Below are 16849 nucleotides of genomic sequence, written 5' to 3' on the forward strand. Positions count from 1 at the left end.
CGGCTGCGGCGCGATGACGTCTCGTGACCCCCCCCCCACCCCGTCCCCATGGAGGCACACGTCGTGGGATCGGTGCTGTACAGGCTTTATTGGTCCCCCGGGCCCCCCCGGCCCCCCCTGTCCCGGGGGCGGGGCGTTTGCATAGCGAGAATGGGGGGCGTGATGATGTCACGGGGGGATGGTGAAGTCACCTGCTTGGCCGGCCCTTGCAGTGATGCCAGTTGCTGTAGTGTGACATCACTGCGTACCTGGGATGCGTCAGCCCCGCTCGGTGACCTCACGGCGGCGACATCACCGCTCGGCACCAGTCATTGCCCCCACCCCACTGTCACCACAGCTGTGACATCACCATTCCCACGCCTTCGGTTACATCAGAGGTGTGACAGCAGCACCCCTGTTACATGATAACTGTGACATCACCACTCCTACACCATCAGGGACACCGTAACTGTGACATCGTCAAATCCACACCACCACCACCACCACCGACACCGTAGCTGTGACATCACCATTCCCACGCCTTCGGTTACATCAGAGGTGTGACAGCAGCACCCCTGTTACATAACTGTGACATCACCACTCCTACACCATCAGGGACACCGTAACTGTGACATCGTCAAATCCACACCACCACCACCACCACCGACACCGTAGCTGTGACATCACCACTCCACTGGCACCAGTTGTGGCATCACTTTCACTCCCCAGTGGCCACTGCCACTGTGATGTCACGGCTCCCCCTCCCCGAGTGACATCAGAGCTGTGCCCTCGCCCCTCCCACCCCATCTGTGACATCACCGCTGTGACATCAGCGAGGCAAGAACCAGGGGCAAATGGGAGACTGTGGTGGGGGGGAGGGGGGGGAGAGAGACACCCCAGGGTGGGGGCGGGGGGGGGGCTGCCGGGCCGATGACATCACACCGGGGGGGGCGAGGGGGGGTGTCACAGTATTAACCCTTCGCGTACGTGGGGAGGTGCCGGGGGGGGGAGTGGGTGGGGCTGCAAGCCGCTTCCCTGGCCGAGGCGGGCGGGGGCCCCGCATGCCTGGGGGTCCCCCCCTATTTACAGTCGCGGCAGGGGGGAAGATCAGCGGCCGGGGGGGGGGCCGGCGCTCCGGGGGAGCCCCAGCGCCCTGTCCCCGGGGGCCGCGCCGGGCCCCACCACCACGATGGGTACGGGGGGCCCGCCCGGGGCGCCCCCCCGCCGGGCCTGCTCGTGCTCCTGCACCGGGCTCAGCGCCTTGGAGGGGCCCCGCGCCGCCCGCTCGGGCTCCTCGCCCCCCGGGGGGGGCGGCCTCGGCGCCGGGGGGGGCCTCCCAGCAGGAGCGGCAGCTCCTGGCGGCCGAGGCGGCGGGCGGGGGCAGCGGGGGGCGGCCCCTCGGCCGGGCTCTCCCCGTCCCACTCGGCCAGGCTCTGCAGCGGCGGCTCGGCCGGGAAGTCCTTGCGGGCGGCCTCCAGGCCGTGCTTGCGGGGCGCGGCCGCCGCCGCCTTGTCGGGGGGGGCCCCGCCGGGCCAGGCGGGGCGACTCGGCGGCCTTGGGGTGCAGCTTGGCAGGGAAGGCGGGGGGCGAGGCGGCGGGCGGCGAGGGCGTGTGGGCCAGCGGCGAGAGCGGGATGCTGCCGGCCGACTTGCAGCGCGCCGCCCGGTACTGCCGCTGCAGCTTCGGGGAGAGGCCCTGCAGCGAGCTGGGCCGCAGGTGGGGCCCGGCCGGCGCCGGCGAGGGCGGCGCGCTGGAGCCCGGCGAGCTGCTGGGCGGGGAGGCCCCTGCGCCGGCGGCGGGTCAGAGCCGGCCGCGGGGCCGGGGCCTCCCGCCGCGACCGGGCTCGGGGGAGGCCCCGGGGCCGCGGAGCGCCCGCCCGGCCGCCCCCGCCGCCGTCCCTTTGCGGCTCACTGTAGCGGCCATTTCCCCCACCGCCCTGCCCCTGCCCCTCACGGCCACCGTAGCCCCGTCTCACCCTCCGCCGTCCCTCGCGCTTCCCGTAGCCCCGCCCCGCCCCCTTCCCGCGGTCCCGCCCCCTCGCTCGCCCCGCCCCGTTGCCATGGCGGCGCGTACCCGTCTCGGCGGCGCGCGGCGGGAGGGCCGGGTCCCGCGCGCGCGCGTGGGTGGGGGAGGCAGGCAGGCTGTCGGAGGAGGAGAGCGAGCGGCTCAGTGACGTCAGCGAGCGGCTCGTGTGCAGCAGCGACGCCTGTCGGGCCAGGTGCCGGAACAGCGCGCTGCGCCGCCTGCCGGCGGGGAGGAGCGTCACTGCGGCGGCCGGGCCCCGCCCCCGCCCCTGCTCCACCCACACACCCGGCCCCGCCCCCGAGGGCCCCCCCGCCAGTTACCCCCAGTTACCCCCATCCGTCCCCACCTCTCGTGGCCGCCCCCGGCGCCACCCCGGCGGTTCCTCCGCGCCATCTTGGCCCGGGCGCTGCGGCGCCGCGCGGGGCCCAGGCGGATGGACGTGTTCTCCAGTGGCGTTGTGGTCACCAGCACCTTCGTCCCGCTCTGATGCACAGCGGGTCACTGCCACGCCCTGCCACACCCTGCCACGCCCGGACCCGGGGCCCACCCCCCCTGCCAGCACCCACCTCCCCATCGTGACCCAGGAGCCTGCTGTGACCCCACCAGGACCCACAACCTGGCCATGACCCCACTCTGACCTCCTAGCAACCCTATGACCCTGCTGCGACCCATGACCCCACCACAACCTCTCACTCGTGTGACCTTTTGACCGTGTGACCCCTCCACATGCCCACAACCCCCATGACCCTCTACCCTGTGACCCCATGACCCCTCATGACCCCTGACCTTGAGGATGAGCTCGACGACCTCGGTGTGCACCAGCCCATGGACAGGCTCCCCATTGACGTGGGTGATGAGGTCACCGGCGCAGAGCCCTGCCTCCTGCGCTGGGCCCCCCCTCCTCCACGTGCTGCACCCACAATGCACCATTACCCACAAAGCACCGGGGCCACAATGCCCAAGCCCCCCCCGCCCATGTCCCCCTGTGCTCCCCAACCCAGACACCACAGCAGATGCTGCAGACACCCCCCCCCCCCCCCCCCGTCCCCCCACATCCCTCCATCCCCACTGCCCCTGACAACATGGTGGGCTCTCTGCGTGTCCTCGTCCCCACATCCCCCATGTCCCCGCCATGTCTCCGATGTCCCCACCCCACAATCCTCCCTTGTGTCCCCCCGTCCCTTGCTGACCCACACGATGTGGTGGGCACTGCTCATGTCCCCCGACATCCCTCCGTGTCCTCCCACATCCCTACATGTCCCCGTGTCCCCCAACGTCCCCCCATCCCGCTGACCCAGACGACGTGGTGGACGCTGTAGATGTCGCTGTCCCCCAGGTAGACGCGGATGGCACGCAGGGTGAAGCCGAACTTCTTGCCGGGGCGGGGGATGGCGATGGGGGAGCGGGGGGCAGCCACCGCCGGGGCCAGCTCCCGCCCCGGGGACGAGTCCCGTGAGGACGGGTCCGAGGACAGCGACCGCGGGGACATGGGGCTGCCCAGGGGCGAGGAGCCGGGCGCCTCCCCTGCGCCCCCCCGCTGGCACCACACCCACGGACCCAGGCATCCGGGGCACCCACTGCCCCCCACCCATGGGACCGGGGTCCCGCCACCCACAGAGACCCAGGCACCCAGGGGAGGCCCCCAGCCCCCCCGCCACCCCATGGGGACCCAGGCATCCACAGGCACCCCCACCCGCCCACCACCCCCCAGGGGACCAGGGATCCCCCACCCTTGGGACCCAGGTGTCCAGGGGACCCCTGCCACCCCCCCCCACCCTTTAGGACCCAGACCACCCATGGGGACCCAGGTGTCCAGGCTGCCCACCAAGTTGGGGGGGGGGGGGGTGGCCGAGGGGATGGGGGGGTCCCGGGGGGCGGGCTGGGGTCCCTGGGGTGACACCCACCGCTGGGGATGATGACGGAGAGAGCAGTGGCTGACGCCGACTTGGTGACCTTCCCGGGGCCACGGGGGCTGCGCTTGTCACCCCCTGCCTCGGGGGCCACCCCCGGGTGCCGCGGCCGCCGCAGCCCCAGCTCAGCCCGGGGTGGGGGCAGGTCCCCAGCCCGCGGCGCTCGCTCCCCTGGGGGGACGGACTGGTGAGGACCCAGGTGTCTGGGACCCCCCACCAGGGACCCAGGCGTCCAGGATCCCCCACCCCTCACCAGGGACCCCGAAGTCCGGGACTGACCTGGCTCCTCGCTGGGTCCGTCTGCGGGTCCATCGCGGGGGGGGGGCCCCGTTGCGGGGGGGGCGGCCGCTCCTCGGGGGGGGGCCCCAGGGCGCCCCGGCTCCAGCAGTGCCGAGAAGCGACGACGGGCACCCGGGGGGGGGGCTGCCCTCACCCTCGGGGGGGGGGCCCTTCAGCTGCCGACGGGCGCTTCCTGCGGGGACCCAGGCGTTTTGGGGGGTTCTGACAACTACACCCCCACACACACCGCCCTCTGGGGGAAGCAGGCGTTCAGGCAGACCCCAGGGGACCCAGGTGTTGCCCCCCACCTTGGGGACCCAGGTGTGACCCCCACCCGGGGACCCCAGCGCGGGCACTCACAGCTCGGGTGAGGCCGTGCGCCAGCCGCGGTCGCGGGCGAAGCCATCACGTCTCCCCTCGTCCCGCGGACGCCCCTTGGCCACCTTCGGCTCCTGCTGCTGCGAGAGCTGCTCCAGGCTGCTGTACACCTGCGCACCAGCACCACCTCGCACCCGCTCGCACCAGGCTTGGCACAGGGTTTGCACGAGGATTTGCACAGGGCTGTGCGTGAGGAGCCGCGCTGCACGGGGCCACGCGAGGTCCTGTGCATCCCCAGGTCCCCACATCCCCCTATCCCAGCCCATCACTGCGTGTCCCCACCCCTCTGTACCACCGCATCCCCCCCACCTTGCTGAAGCGGGGGGGAGCAGGATGAGAACTGCCGGATCTCCACGGGTTCGTCCTCCGTCGTGTCCTCGTCCTCGTAGGAGGTGACGTGGGGGTACCGGTCCGAGCGTGCTGCAGGAGGCACGGATGAGGGGGGGAAACACGGGGTGGGGGGCCCATAGGGTGACCCCAGGGGGGCCCAGGGGTGAGGAACCATAAAGGGGGCCCTCCCAGGGACCCATGAGCGTGGGGGGGCTAGAAGGTCCCCTGAGGGGTTGTCCCTGGCTGGAAGTCCTGGGGGGTGCATGGGGTGCCAAGGGGATGTCCCCTGGGAGGGAATGTGGGGTGGTCCCAGGGTTGGGGGTCCTGGAGGGGTCCCGAGGTGTTCCCAGGGGTGCCCCGGGGGTCCCTCACTGTCGAAGTAGCTGGTGTCCTCCTCAGACTCCAGATGCGGCACAAACTCAGCTTTCTGCCGCAGCAGCCCCGTCCAGTCGAGTGCCGCGAAGAAGCCATGAGCCTTCACCTCCTGTGCCCCCCCTGCAGGGATGGGGATGGGGTCAGCGGGGGCAGCAGCCCAGGGGGGAGGGCGGGAGTGGGGGGGGGTCTCACCAGCCCCGAGGCGGCGCAGAGGGTCGGGCTGCAGGAGGCAGGAGATGAGGTGCTGGGCGTCAGGGGGCAGCGCCTCATCCCCCTCCGGCCACAGGATCTCGTCTGACATGTGGTGGGGACAGAGGGGGACATGAGAGCACAGGGTCATGGCTGCCAGCCCCATCATGTCCCCATTTCCCCCTACCCATCCCTGAACCAGGGATGACCTGCCCTGTCCTCATGCCTGCATCCCCACATACCCGAGATGACCTACTCCATCCCCGTGTCCCTGTGTCCCCCCATGTCCCCGTACCAGAGATGACCTGCTCTGTGTCCCTGTGTCCCTCCCATGTCCCCATCCCTGTACTAGAGATGACCTGCCCCATCCCCGTGTCCCCCCTGTACCCAAGATGACCTGCCCCATGTCCCCCCGCATCCCCGTCCCTGAGATGACCTGCCCTGTCCCCTCATGTCCCATCCCCCCCCCCGCCATGATTCTGTCCCCATACCGGAGATGACCTGCCCGAAGAGCTCCTCAGGGGTGTCCCCAAAGAAGGGGACGCAGCCCACCAGGAACTCGTAGAGGACGATGCCCATTGCCCACCAGTCCACCGGCTTCCCATACCCCTGCCGCAGGATCACCTCGGGCGCGATGTACTCGGGGGTGCCGCACACCTGTGGGCGGGGTCAGGGTCGGCCACGCCCCACCACACCCCAACGGCCCCGCCCCAATGGCCCCACCCGGCCCCACCCACCTGCTTGTCACGGAACTCGCGGGCATCCTTCTCCATGTGGCCCTCGTAGAGGTTGGTGGTGAGGCTCATCAGCCCCATCTTGGAGAGCCCGAAGTCCGTCAGCTTCACGTGGCCCAGCGAGGTGATCAGCAGGCTGCGGGGACCCAGGCGTCCGGCGGGGACCCAGGTGTCCGGCATCCCCCCAGCCCTCCCCCAGACCGGTGTCGTTCCCCCGCCCTGGCCTTGGGGGACCCCAGTCTCCAGGCATACTTGTCGGGCTTGAGGTCCCGGTGGACGATGCCATAGTTGTGCAGGTACTCGAGGGCCAGGACGGTCTCGGCAAAGTAGAGCCGGGCCAGCTCCAGCGGCAGCGCCCCGATGTGCTTCAGCAGTGTCGCACAGTCCCCGCCTGGGATGGGGGGACATGGTGGGACACAGCAGTATGCATCACAGCATCACCCACCACCATCCAGCACATCCGAGCAGGACACAGAGCACCCACCCAGATGTAAAACACTGTGTCGGGACGTAAAACCCCCCATCGTGACATAAACCACTCTGTCGTGACACAAACCAGCCCACACTGCACTGCCCGGCCCTGTACCACAATGCCCAGCTCCATATCGTGACGCCTGGCCCCATATCATGACAGGCAACCCTGTATTGCAATGCCCAGCCCCTCATCGTACCACCCAGTGCCACATCACGAAGCCCAGCTCCATATCACAACGCCCAGCTCTCTATCACGATGTCCAGCCCTGTATCACGATGCCCAGACCCATACCATAACACCCAGCCCAGTATCACGACGCCCAGCCCTGTATCACAATGCTCAGCCCCGTACCACGACACCCGTCGGCCCCGTGCCCACCTTCGACGTACTCCATGACCATGCAGAGGTGGCGGCGGGTCTGGAAGGAGCAGAACATGCTGACGACGAAGGGGTTCTCGGCGAAGGTGAGGATGTCGCGCTCCACGAACGCCTGCTCCACCTGGTTGCGCAGCAGCAGGTTCTGCTTGTTGATCTTCTTCATGGCGAAGCGCTGGCGCGTGGCCGTGTGCCGCACCAGGTACACCGCCCTGCTGGCACAGCAGCGCGTCACGCCGCGACAGGGACCCCGGTGTCCGGGACCCCCCCCCACAGGGACCCTGGCATACGGGGCTGCTCACCCGTAGGCGCCGTTGCTGATGAGTTTGATGGTCTCGAAGTCGCCTTCACCCGGCGGCTTCTTTGCCCTGGGGACAGCGCTGCGGCCCTGGGGGGACGTGGGGTGACACGGGGACACAGGGGGACACAGGGAGGGACACACAGGGACCCTGCCCCGGCGCCCACCTCAGCCCCCTCCTCGGGCTCCGGCGTGTTGCTCCCGCCGCTATCAGGCTCCTCCAGATGCACCACATCTGCAGGGACACGGGGTGTAACACGTGTGCGGGGACATGGGGTGTCACACGTGTGCACCCCCGGTGTACAACACCCCATGTGCGCAGCCCTCCAGCGCGCGCCCCCCGTGCATGCTCCCACACACGTGTGCGCCCCTTGCATGCTCCCACGTGTGTGTGCATGCCCCACAGGCGTGTGCAAAAGCCCCGCGGCCGCTCGCGCATGCATGTACCAGGGAAGGGGTCCCGTGCCAGGCCCAGCTGCCCGATGATGTAGCGAGGGATGTCGGCCTTCAGCAGCCCCTCGCGGGCCTGGCCCTCCGCCGCTGCCAACAGCTGGTAGAACTCGGCCGGGTCGAACTCCTGCACCAACACGCCCCAGCACGTGTGTGCATGGGGGAACACGCATCGTCACACACATGCACACAGGGATGTGCACCAGCACAGTGCAGTGCACCAGCAGACGGTGGGGGCATGTGCTGGTGCACGTGGGTCTGCACGTGTGTGAGGTCATGTGTGTGCGCACACCAGGACACGCGTGTGCACCAGGACATGTGCGCATGTGCACGTTTGAGCCCAAAGGCGTGTGTACACGTCTGTCGCTGTGCCTGCACCGACACGCACACACGCTCGCCAGACCACACGGATGAGCACGCGTGTGCCAGCGTGCACCGACAGTCACAGGTGAGTGCACACGCGTGTGGCCCCCCCGGCCCCTCCCGCCTTTGTCTCGGTGGTCCCCGGGATGCGCCGTTGCCATGGCGCTGCCCCGGCAACACGACCGTCACCATGGCAACAACAGTCCTGCCTCCCCATTGGCCGTGCGCAGGGATTGGCCAGGGCGTTGTCAGGGTGACCGGAAGGGCTTCGTCTGATTGGACAGTTGGGATGGTGCAAAATGGGATGGGGGGGGGGATGCTGGGGGGGGCTGTCACAGGGCCCGGATGCCTGGGTCCCCTGGGGATGGGGGGGTCCCGGGGGACTCACCAGGCACTCGAGCAGCCGGGCAGGGCGGGAGATGATGATGAGGAGTTTCTTCACCAGCTGGGTGATGAAGGCCACCTCCTCCGATTCCGAGCGCTCGTAGGCCTGGGGGGGGGAAACGCAAAGGGGTCAGGGGATCCCAGGGGACCTGGGGGTCGGGGTATGCTGGGGAGTCACATAGGGTCCTGTTGGGTCCTGGGGGGTCCCATGGGTCCCAGGGCATCCCCTTGGGTCTCATTAGGTCCACCAGGGTCCCACCAGGTCCTTGGGGAATCCTGTTGGGTCCCATTGGGTGCCCTTGGGTGCTGAAGGTTCCCATTGGGTCCTGTATGGCCCTGGTGCATCCCCATTAGGTGTTGAGGGTGCCATTGGGCTCCACTGGGACCAACTGGGTGCTGTCGGGTCCCTTAGGGCACTGTTGGGTGTCACTGAGCCTCTTTGGGCCCCGTTGGGTGCCAATGGGTCTGCATTGGGCCCGTGTTGGGCTCTGTTGGGTGCTGCTGGGCACCATTGGGTACTGATGGGTCCCTTGGGGCCCCATTGGGTGTCACTGAGCCCCGTTGGGTGCCAATGGGTCCTGTTGGGCCCTACTGGGTGCTGTGGCTCACATCCTGCAGCAGCCGCTCCATGTTCTCCTGCAGCTCGTAGAAGTAGCCGGCGGTGATGAGGCCGTGCCGGGCCTTGGCCAGGCAGTCACGCGCCAGCTCGACCAGCTGGTGCTGGATGAAGCTGAGGGCGCCATCGGCCAGCGGCGTCCCCCCGGGGCCGCAGCCCCGCACGAACTCCTCCAGCCGCTCCTCCATCTGCGCCGTTGCCTGCGGGACCCAGGTGGATGTGCTGCGCATGGCTCCCGACACCCCCACAGCCCCCTGGGGCCCCCCAAGACCCCATAACCTCCTCCAGTGCCCCACAGCCACCCCAGACCCCCCAGAGCTGTCACACCTCCCCTCCAGGAACCTCAGAGCCCCCACGATCCCCCATAGATACCTCATAACATCCCAAGACCTCCATAACTCTGCCAGGACTTCCCCAAGACCCTATAACCTCCCTCAGTGCCCATTAGCTGCCCGAGACCCCCCCAGAGCTGTTCCGTAACTCCCCAACACCCATAGCCCCCCCCAAGACCCCATGTCCTCCCCCAGTCCCACATAGCTCCCCCAGCCGCCCACGTCCCCCCAGCCCCACCTTGGGGAACCGCTCCTTGTAGACATGGTTCATCATCACGATCTCGTTGTCGTGGGACGAGGGCGAGCGTCCAGGGCTGGGGGGGGGGCACTGTTGGCACCCATGGGACCCACAGCATCCCCCCCCCCCCCCCCATCCCTACCGCTGGTACCTGTGGGACCCCCAGCATCCCTCCATGGCATCCCCACGGGGAACCACGGTGTCCCCATCCCACCTCCCTGATGTCCCATGGCCACGGTGTCCCCATCACCCTGCTGTCCCCCACCCCATGGTGCCCCGATTCCCCCATCGTGTCCCCAAGCCCCATGGTGCCCCCCATGGTCTCCCCAAAGCCCTGGTTCCCCTCCCCCAACCCCGTGGTGACCCCCAGCCTCCTGGTGCTCTGATTCCCCCATGGAGTCCCCCCCAGCCTCTTGGGGTCCCCAACTCCCCCAATGCCCCAGCCCCACCTGAGGCTGCGGGAGCGGGGACGTGGGGCCGGCCCCCCCCGGGCCCCTCCATCCTCCTCGGCCAGGCTCTCGGAGCTGCCGAAGTGGCGGGAGAGGAAGCGCAGCTCCTCCGGCGTCGGCTGCGCTGGCAGCTGGTGCAGGCGCTCCTGCGACGAGCACGAGGACTGCGCGCCCGCGTCACCCCTCCGACCCCGCGGACCCCCATCACGCCCCAGGGACCCTCATAGACCCCCCTATGGACCCCCCATGGCACCCCACGAGGACCTATGGCCACCCACGGGGACCCACTGGCCCCACCATGGTCCCCTGACTGCACCCCATGGACCTTCCATGATGCCCCACTGCACACCATGGGGACCCCTGGCCACCTGCCGACCCATCCCCAGGCCCCCACTGGTGGGACCCACACCTAACCCCACAGCCAGACCCATGCTAGAACTCACCCACAGACCCCCAGTGACCTTCCCATCAGCCACCCCCCCTGCCATGGGGAGGATGCCCCAGTGGGTCCCCTGGATGTGGGGGGCTCCGGGGCCCCCGACTCACCGAGACAGTGGAGCTGGGGGTGTTGGTGCCATAGCCAGAGGAGGGCAGCGAGGCCAGCGACCATCGGCGCCCATCGGCACTAGGGGGGGGTGTGGGTGTCAGCGGACCCAGGTGTCCAGGAGACCCCCACCAACGCCCCTGAGCTGGGATGGGACCCCGGCGCCTGGGTACCTCCCTCCATCAGCACCTGGATGCCTGGGTCCCCCCCAGACACCTGGGTCCCCCCTCCAGATGCCCAGGTCCCCCTGCCAGACGCCCAGGTGTGTCCCCCCCCCGATGCCTGGGTTCCCTCCCCGCCCCGGACGCACGGGTCCCCTTACCGGCGGGAGGAGGCGAAGGAGAAGTGGGCCGGGTTGCTGGGCGAGAAGTTGCGGGGACTGTCCAGGGGGCTGCTGCCTGCGAGGGGGGGGGGGGCAGGGCAGGGGGAACAAGGAGGTGACATCACCACTGCCCCGCCCTGACACCCCTGCCCTGCCAGGCCCCACCCACACCAGAGGGGGGCAGGGCCAAACTGATGCAACCCACCCCAGGGGAAAAGGGGGGGCCAAGAGGGACCCCAGGGGCTGGGGGGGTCCTCCATGCTTTGGGGGTCCCTATAGGTACCAGGGAGGCCAGTGGGGTTATGGGGGCTGGGGGGGAGGCAATGGGTCCCTTGGGGGGGTCCCAGCGTTTTGGGGGGGGTCTTTGGGCAGGCCCTATCGATCCCTGGATCTTTATGGGCTCCTCTGGGGGCTTCTGGGGGGACCTGGGGGGTTCCAAGGCCTTGGGAGGGGGTTGGGGGGCAGTGGGGTTCTGGGGGTCTCACCGATGTGTCCGGGCAGCGGCGAGTGGGGCCGCGGGAGGGTGGGGGAGGTGCTGGTCAGGATCAGGCTCTTCCGGTTGCTCGTGCGGCAGCTGGGGGAGGGTGGGGGGGCCATCGGGGGGAGGCCAGGACCCCCCCTCACAGACGCTCCCCCCCCCCATGTGTTTCTTCACACCCGAATGTGCTCATGACACCCAAAGGCACACGGGGAGCCACCCACAGCCCCCCCCCCCCCCAGGGGGTTCAAGAATGGGGAGTTGGGGGGGGGCAGTGGCCATGGGAGGGCTCATGGGGCTGGGGGGGGGGGGGGCTGGGGATGGAGGGTGAGGAAGGAGGGTTGAGGGCTGGAGGATGCGGATGAAGGAGGGAGGATGGAGGAGAAGAGATGAAGGGTGAGGGTGAAAGAGGACGAGGGTGAAGGATGAGGATGAAGGAGGGATGAGGACAAGGATGGGGATGAGGATGGAGAAGGGATGAAGGCTGAGAATGAGGATGGAGGGGGGATGAGGATGGGGATGGAGAGGGATGAAGGCTGAGGATGAAGGATGGGGATGGGGAAGGGATGGAGTATGAGAATGAGGGTGGGATGGGGGGAGGAAGGCCGAGGTCCCGGGTACCTCTTGGTGCGGCGGAACATGCTGCTGCCCACCAGGATCGGCATCGGGGGGGTCCAAGAGCTCGGGGGGGGGCCGGGGACTCCGGGGCGGCGGCGCCTCGGCGGGGCGGGGGGGGGGGACGCGGCGGCGGCGGCTGCAGCGGGGCGGGGGCGGGGCCGGGGGCGGGGCCGGGGCGGTAGGTGCAATGGGGGCGCAATGGGGGGGCGATGGGGGCGCAATGGGGGGGGGGGGGGTCTCACCTGCTGCTCTTTCGCGGCAGCGGCAGATCCTTCTGCAAAACGCGGCAGAGGGTGGGGGGCGGCCCGGACCCCCCGGAGCCCCCCGATCCCTCCGGACAGACCCCCACCCCCCGCAGCAGCGCTTGGAGGGGGGGACACCCCGGGCCCTGCCCCGTTGCTAGGGGGCCCAGGCTCCGGTTCCATTCCTCCCCCCAGGGCCCCCTTATGTCTGAAGCTCCCTCCCAGATCTGGCAGCCCCGGACCCCCCCAGCCCTGCAGCCCCCCCGGTACCGGGTCCGCATCACCCCCCCCCGGTGCTGACGCCGCCCGAACCGACCTTCCCGGTAAGGGGGCTGCATTCCCCCCCCTCCTCGTATCCACCCTGCCCGGTACAGCCCCCCCCGGACCGGGCCTCCACCCTCCCGGTACCGACCGACCGACCGACCCTCGCCCCCGCGCGGTACCGACCCCGCGCGGTACCGACCCCCCTCCCCCGGTACCTGCAGCCGCCGCCGGCGGATCACGCCCGAGTCGTCCATGGCGCCGCCGCTGCCGGTGCGGGGGGGTCCCGGCCCCCCCCCCCGCGCCCCCGGTGCCCGCAGCCCCCCCCCTCAGCCGCCCGCCGCCATCCTCCGCCGCGCGGGACCCCCGGGAGCGCCCCGCCCCCCGGCCCCGCCCAGCCCCGCCCCCACGGGGGGACCCGGCCGTCCGGGGGGGGGGGAACGGCCCCCCCCCGGGGGAGGGGGGGGGGGGGTTAACCCCTGCGCTGCCAGGACCCCCCGGCTCGCCCCCCCCCCTCCGGCGCTGTCCGCGGTGCTGAACCGGCCGCGCTCTCCAGGCCGGACGCCGGGGTCCCCTCGGGGGGGGGGGGGGGGGGGGGGGGCGCTCCTGCCCGCCCCCCCCCCCCCCCCGTGTGTGTGTCCCGTGTTAATATTCGGGCAATACGGCAGAGCACACCCCCCCCCCGCCACGACCCCCCTCCCCCGCCTCATTAGTGACATCACAGCACCGTAACCCCCCTAAAAACGCGCCCAAAAGAGGGGGTGTGGGCGGGGCTGCTCAGGGCCCCCCCCAGTGACCCCCCGGTACCCCCCCCCCGGATTAGACCCCTAATCCTCCGGGATTGAGGACATGGCGATTTCCAGGCGCCCGGCCAGGACCGATTAAGTTGGGGGGGGGGGGGGGGAACACGGGCCAGACACCTGGGTTCCCTTCCCCCCACGGGGGGGGACGACACGATGACACGACAACATGACAACATGATCATGGGGGGGGGGCCACAACCCCTCCCCAAATCCAGGGAGTCCCAAACGCCCCCCCCAAACTCGAGCATAATGGGGTCTGTTCACCCTGCAACACCACAGACCCCCCAAAAGGTACAGACACCCCCCCGCCCCCCCTTCCCTGTGACTCCCCCAACTTCACAGGGGGAATAAATGGGTTTGTTGCTACCCCAGTCTCCCCCCCCCCAAAAAAAGAAGTGGATTTGGTTTTTTTTTCGCCATTCTTTGTAAAAAAACAATCACTTGCTTTATTGGGGGGTGGGGGGCCCCCATTCCGGGGGGGGGTCACAGCTCAGCCAGGGGCCGCAGGCTGCGCTCATGGAAGAAGCGGTGGGGGGGTCGCCGGGCCGGGGTCCGGGCGAAGTAGGAGAGCACCGAGGGGGGGGGCCGTAGGGTCCTGCTTGGGGTCCTCATCAGCCCTGGGGGGTGGAGGTCAGTGACCCCAGGGGAGGCACAGGGGACCCCGGAGTCCGTGGGGGGGTCCTGCCCACCCCCCCCCCCCCCCGCAACTGCAAGGCAAGGACCCCTGTGCCCCTTACCAGTGCATGGGACCCTGGTGCCCCCCCTTTGCATGGGAACACTCCCCCCAACCTCGTCCCCCCCATTGCAGAGACACGACCTCCTGTGTCCCCCCCATTGCACAGGTCTGGTGTGTCCCCCCAGCCCCCCCATAGCACAGATGGGGCCCCCTTGTGCCTCCCCCCAATTACACAGGGACCTTCCCCTTTTTGTCCCATAGCCCCTTCACCACAGACCCCCCCAAAACATCACACTGGGATCCCCCCAAGACGCAGCAGCCCCTGTGCAATCCCCCCCCCCCCGCCCCCCCCCCGTACCACTTGATGGGGACCCCCCTGCGCTGCAGCAGCTCCTGCGCCGTCCCCCAGCTGAAGCGCACGAACTGGGGGAACCCAAAGACAGGCTCGAGGTGCCGCCGCAGCCACTCCTTCGTCTTGGGGTCTGGGGGGGGGGGGGCAGCCATGAGGGGCGCCTGGACATTGGGGTCCCCCGGGGGCCAGACCCCCCCGTGCCCCCCCCCCCCCAGCCACTCCTACCGTTGGGGTACCCTGAGCCGTAGTCCCGGTCGATGTCCTCCAGGTCCTCCACAAACTTCCAGTGTTTCACGGCCCGGTCACGGGCGACCTGGGGTGGGGCAGAGGGATTTGGGGGGGCCCCAGAGAGATTATGGGGGTCCTGGGCCCCCCCATGAAACTCACTGCCCCAGGGTGCAGCTGGGTCTGGGGCAGAGTGATGGAGTAGATGTGGGGTGCTGGGGGGGATGGCGCCTGGAGGGTGGGTAGGTTTTCGGTGCGGGGGGGGGGGGGGGGGGTTGGTGCCCACCTTGGCACAGATGCTGGCGGCGCTGACAACGGGGAAGAGCCCATCAGCTTTGGGGCGCACGGTCACCTCCAGCCCCGGGAAGCGCTGCCGCAGCTTCGCCTCATACTTCTCTGCCGGCCCCACTGTGTCCACGAACACCTGGGGGAGCCCCGGTCCCCCAAAATCACCCCCAGCTCCCCAAAATTCACCCCTGGCTCCTTGATCCATCCTGCCGTCCCCCCAGCACCCCAAAACCCCTGCAAAAGCTCAAACCCCCCAAACCCTCTGCTGCACCCTGACCCCCCCCTCCTCAAAAGCACCCCCAAAGCAGTCCCAAATCAACCTGGAGCCACTCGGCACCCCAAAATCCACCCTAAATCACCCCAAACAATCCCAGACTCACCCTGCACCCCCCCAAAACACCCCAAATTCACCCCAAAATCAACGCAGAGCCCCCTCCAGAGCTCCAACTCTCCCCCCAAATCCTCAGCCCAGTGAGGGAAACCAATGCACAGAGGGAGGAGAAAGGTGGGGTTCACCCTCAGCCCAGGGCCCCCCCCCAGTTCCCCCTGCCTGCACCTGGGCAGCCCCCACACCCTCCAGCCCCCCCAAACCCACCTCGGCCACCTGCACCCCAGAGTCTAGCGCGAACTGGATGAGGCCCACAGCTGTATCGTGCGACAGCTCGTTCAGGTTGTACTTGGCTCTGGGGGGGTCGGGGGGGTGTCACCTCCCAGCACCCCAAATGGGGAGCAACCCCCCCCAGCACCCCGAACTGGGGGGGTGGTGGGGCAGGAGATGGAGACTGCAGGAACCAGGTTTAGGGAGTCAGGGGCACCCAAAGGGTGCTGGGGGGGCCAAGGGGGGTCCCAGAGGGGTCTAGGGGACCCTGGGGAGGGGTTCGGGGGTCTTACCGCTGCTGCATGCAGGCAGAGATGTGGTTGGGGGAGCCCTGGTGGGGTTTGGGGGGCCCTGGGGGTGTCGGGGGGGGGGGTGTCTCACCGCTGCTGCATGCAGGCAGAGATGTGGTCGGGGGGCAGCACGTGCAGTGCCCACCCCAGGATGTCGCTCGCTGCCTCCAGCAGCCCAAAGCGTCGCTCCCGCTCCCCCTCCGACAGCGTCTTCGAGTCTGGGGGCGGGGGCAGGGTGAGGGACCCTCCCGGACTCGCCAACTCCCCCCAGGAACCGCCACCCATCCCAGGACCCCCCAACATCCCCCGTGCCCCAAACCCACCCTTGGGACCTCCAAACCTCCCCCCCACAGGACCCCCCGGGGTTCCCGAACCCCCCCCCCCCCCCGAGACGCTCCCACCTGCCACACCCAGCGCCTCCAGTTCCTCCAGCTTCTCCACGGGGCAGTAGCAGATCCCATAAACCATAGGCCCTAGAGGAGGGGGCGCGGGGGGGGTGAGACCAGGGAGGGAGGAAGGACCCCCCCCCCCCAGCCCAGTGCAAACCGCAGCCGCGCCACGTGCAGCCGCCCCCCAACACCCCCCCCCTCCGACCCCGACCTCACCCAGCACCGGCCCCCGCCCCGCCTCGTCCACGCCGAGGGCGCAGGGCCGGTGGCGGCAGAGGGGGGGGGACGGCCGAACCGAACCGCCCCGCGCCCGCCGGGTCCCGCTCCAGCCGCGCCAGCGCCATCGCCGGGGAGGGCGGGGTTTGGGAGGGGAGGGGCCCACGCACAGCCCCCTGGGAGATGGGGGTTACAGGGGGCACCCCCATAGACCAGCCCCCCCGGGGGTCACGGCGGGGTCCCGGACGTCTGCGTCCCGCGGGGGTCGGGAGTCCCGGCCGGGAAGTGCCGCCCCGGGGCGGGCGGTGCTGGGCAGCGCGGGTGGGGGTTCCCGGAACGGCCCCCGCCTGCCCATATATGGGCATGGC

General features: G+C 69.7%; 2 protein-coding genes across 2 annotated transcripts; both read right to left on the reverse strand.

Annotated features, from left to right (window-relative positions):
• Window positions 1–69: 69 nt before the first annotated feature.
• MAST1 (microtubule associated serine/threonine kinase 1) lies at window positions 70–13023 on the reverse strand. The gene is given in 33 exon segments (XM_041121819.1): window positions 70–1176; window positions 1179–1308; window positions 1311–1499; window positions 1501–1763; window positions 2053–2222; window positions 2351–2487; window positions 2791–2901; window positions 2903–2914; window positions 3299–3528; window positions 3909–4085; window positions 4194–4338; window positions 4341–4386; window positions 4554–4681; window positions 4881–4895; window positions 4897–4991; window positions 5274–5396; window positions 5469–5570; window positions 5957–6122; window positions 6203–6335; window positions 6452–6590; window positions 7053–7261; window positions 7352–7437; window positions 7515–7582; window positions 7795–7924; window positions 8549–8650; window positions 9154–9360; window positions 9731–9806; window positions 10180–10343; window positions 10726–10804; window positions 11046–11121; window positions 11531–11619; window positions 12384–12415; window positions 12863–13023. Coding segments are annotated over 33 exon segments (4236 nt in total). The 5' UTR covers window positions 12902–13023; the 3' UTR covers window positions 70–808.
• An 851-nt stretch (window positions 13024–13874) lies between these two features.
• On the reverse strand, window positions 13875–16780 carry RNASEH2A (ribonuclease H2 subunit A). Its single transcript, XM_030006404.2, is given in 10 exon segments — window positions 13875–14029; window positions 14031–14064; window positions 14482–14605; window positions 14701–14788; window positions 14987–15124; window positions 15584–15671; window positions 15968–16094; window positions 16278–16349; window positions 16482–16539; window positions 16541–16780. Coding segments are annotated over 10 exon segments (978 nt in total). The 5' UTR covers window positions 16691–16780; the 3' UTR covers window positions 13875–13930.
• Window positions 16781–16849: the final 69 nt, after the last annotated feature.

The sequence above is a fragment of the Aquila chrysaetos genome, unplaced genomic scaffold (genome assembly GCF_900496995.4).
Source record: "Aquila chrysaetos chrysaetos unplaced genomic scaffold, bAquChr1.4, whole genome shotgun sequence".
Classification (NCBI taxonomy): domain Eukaryota; kingdom Metazoa; phylum Chordata; class Aves; order Accipitriformes; family Accipitridae; genus Aquila; species Aquila chrysaetos.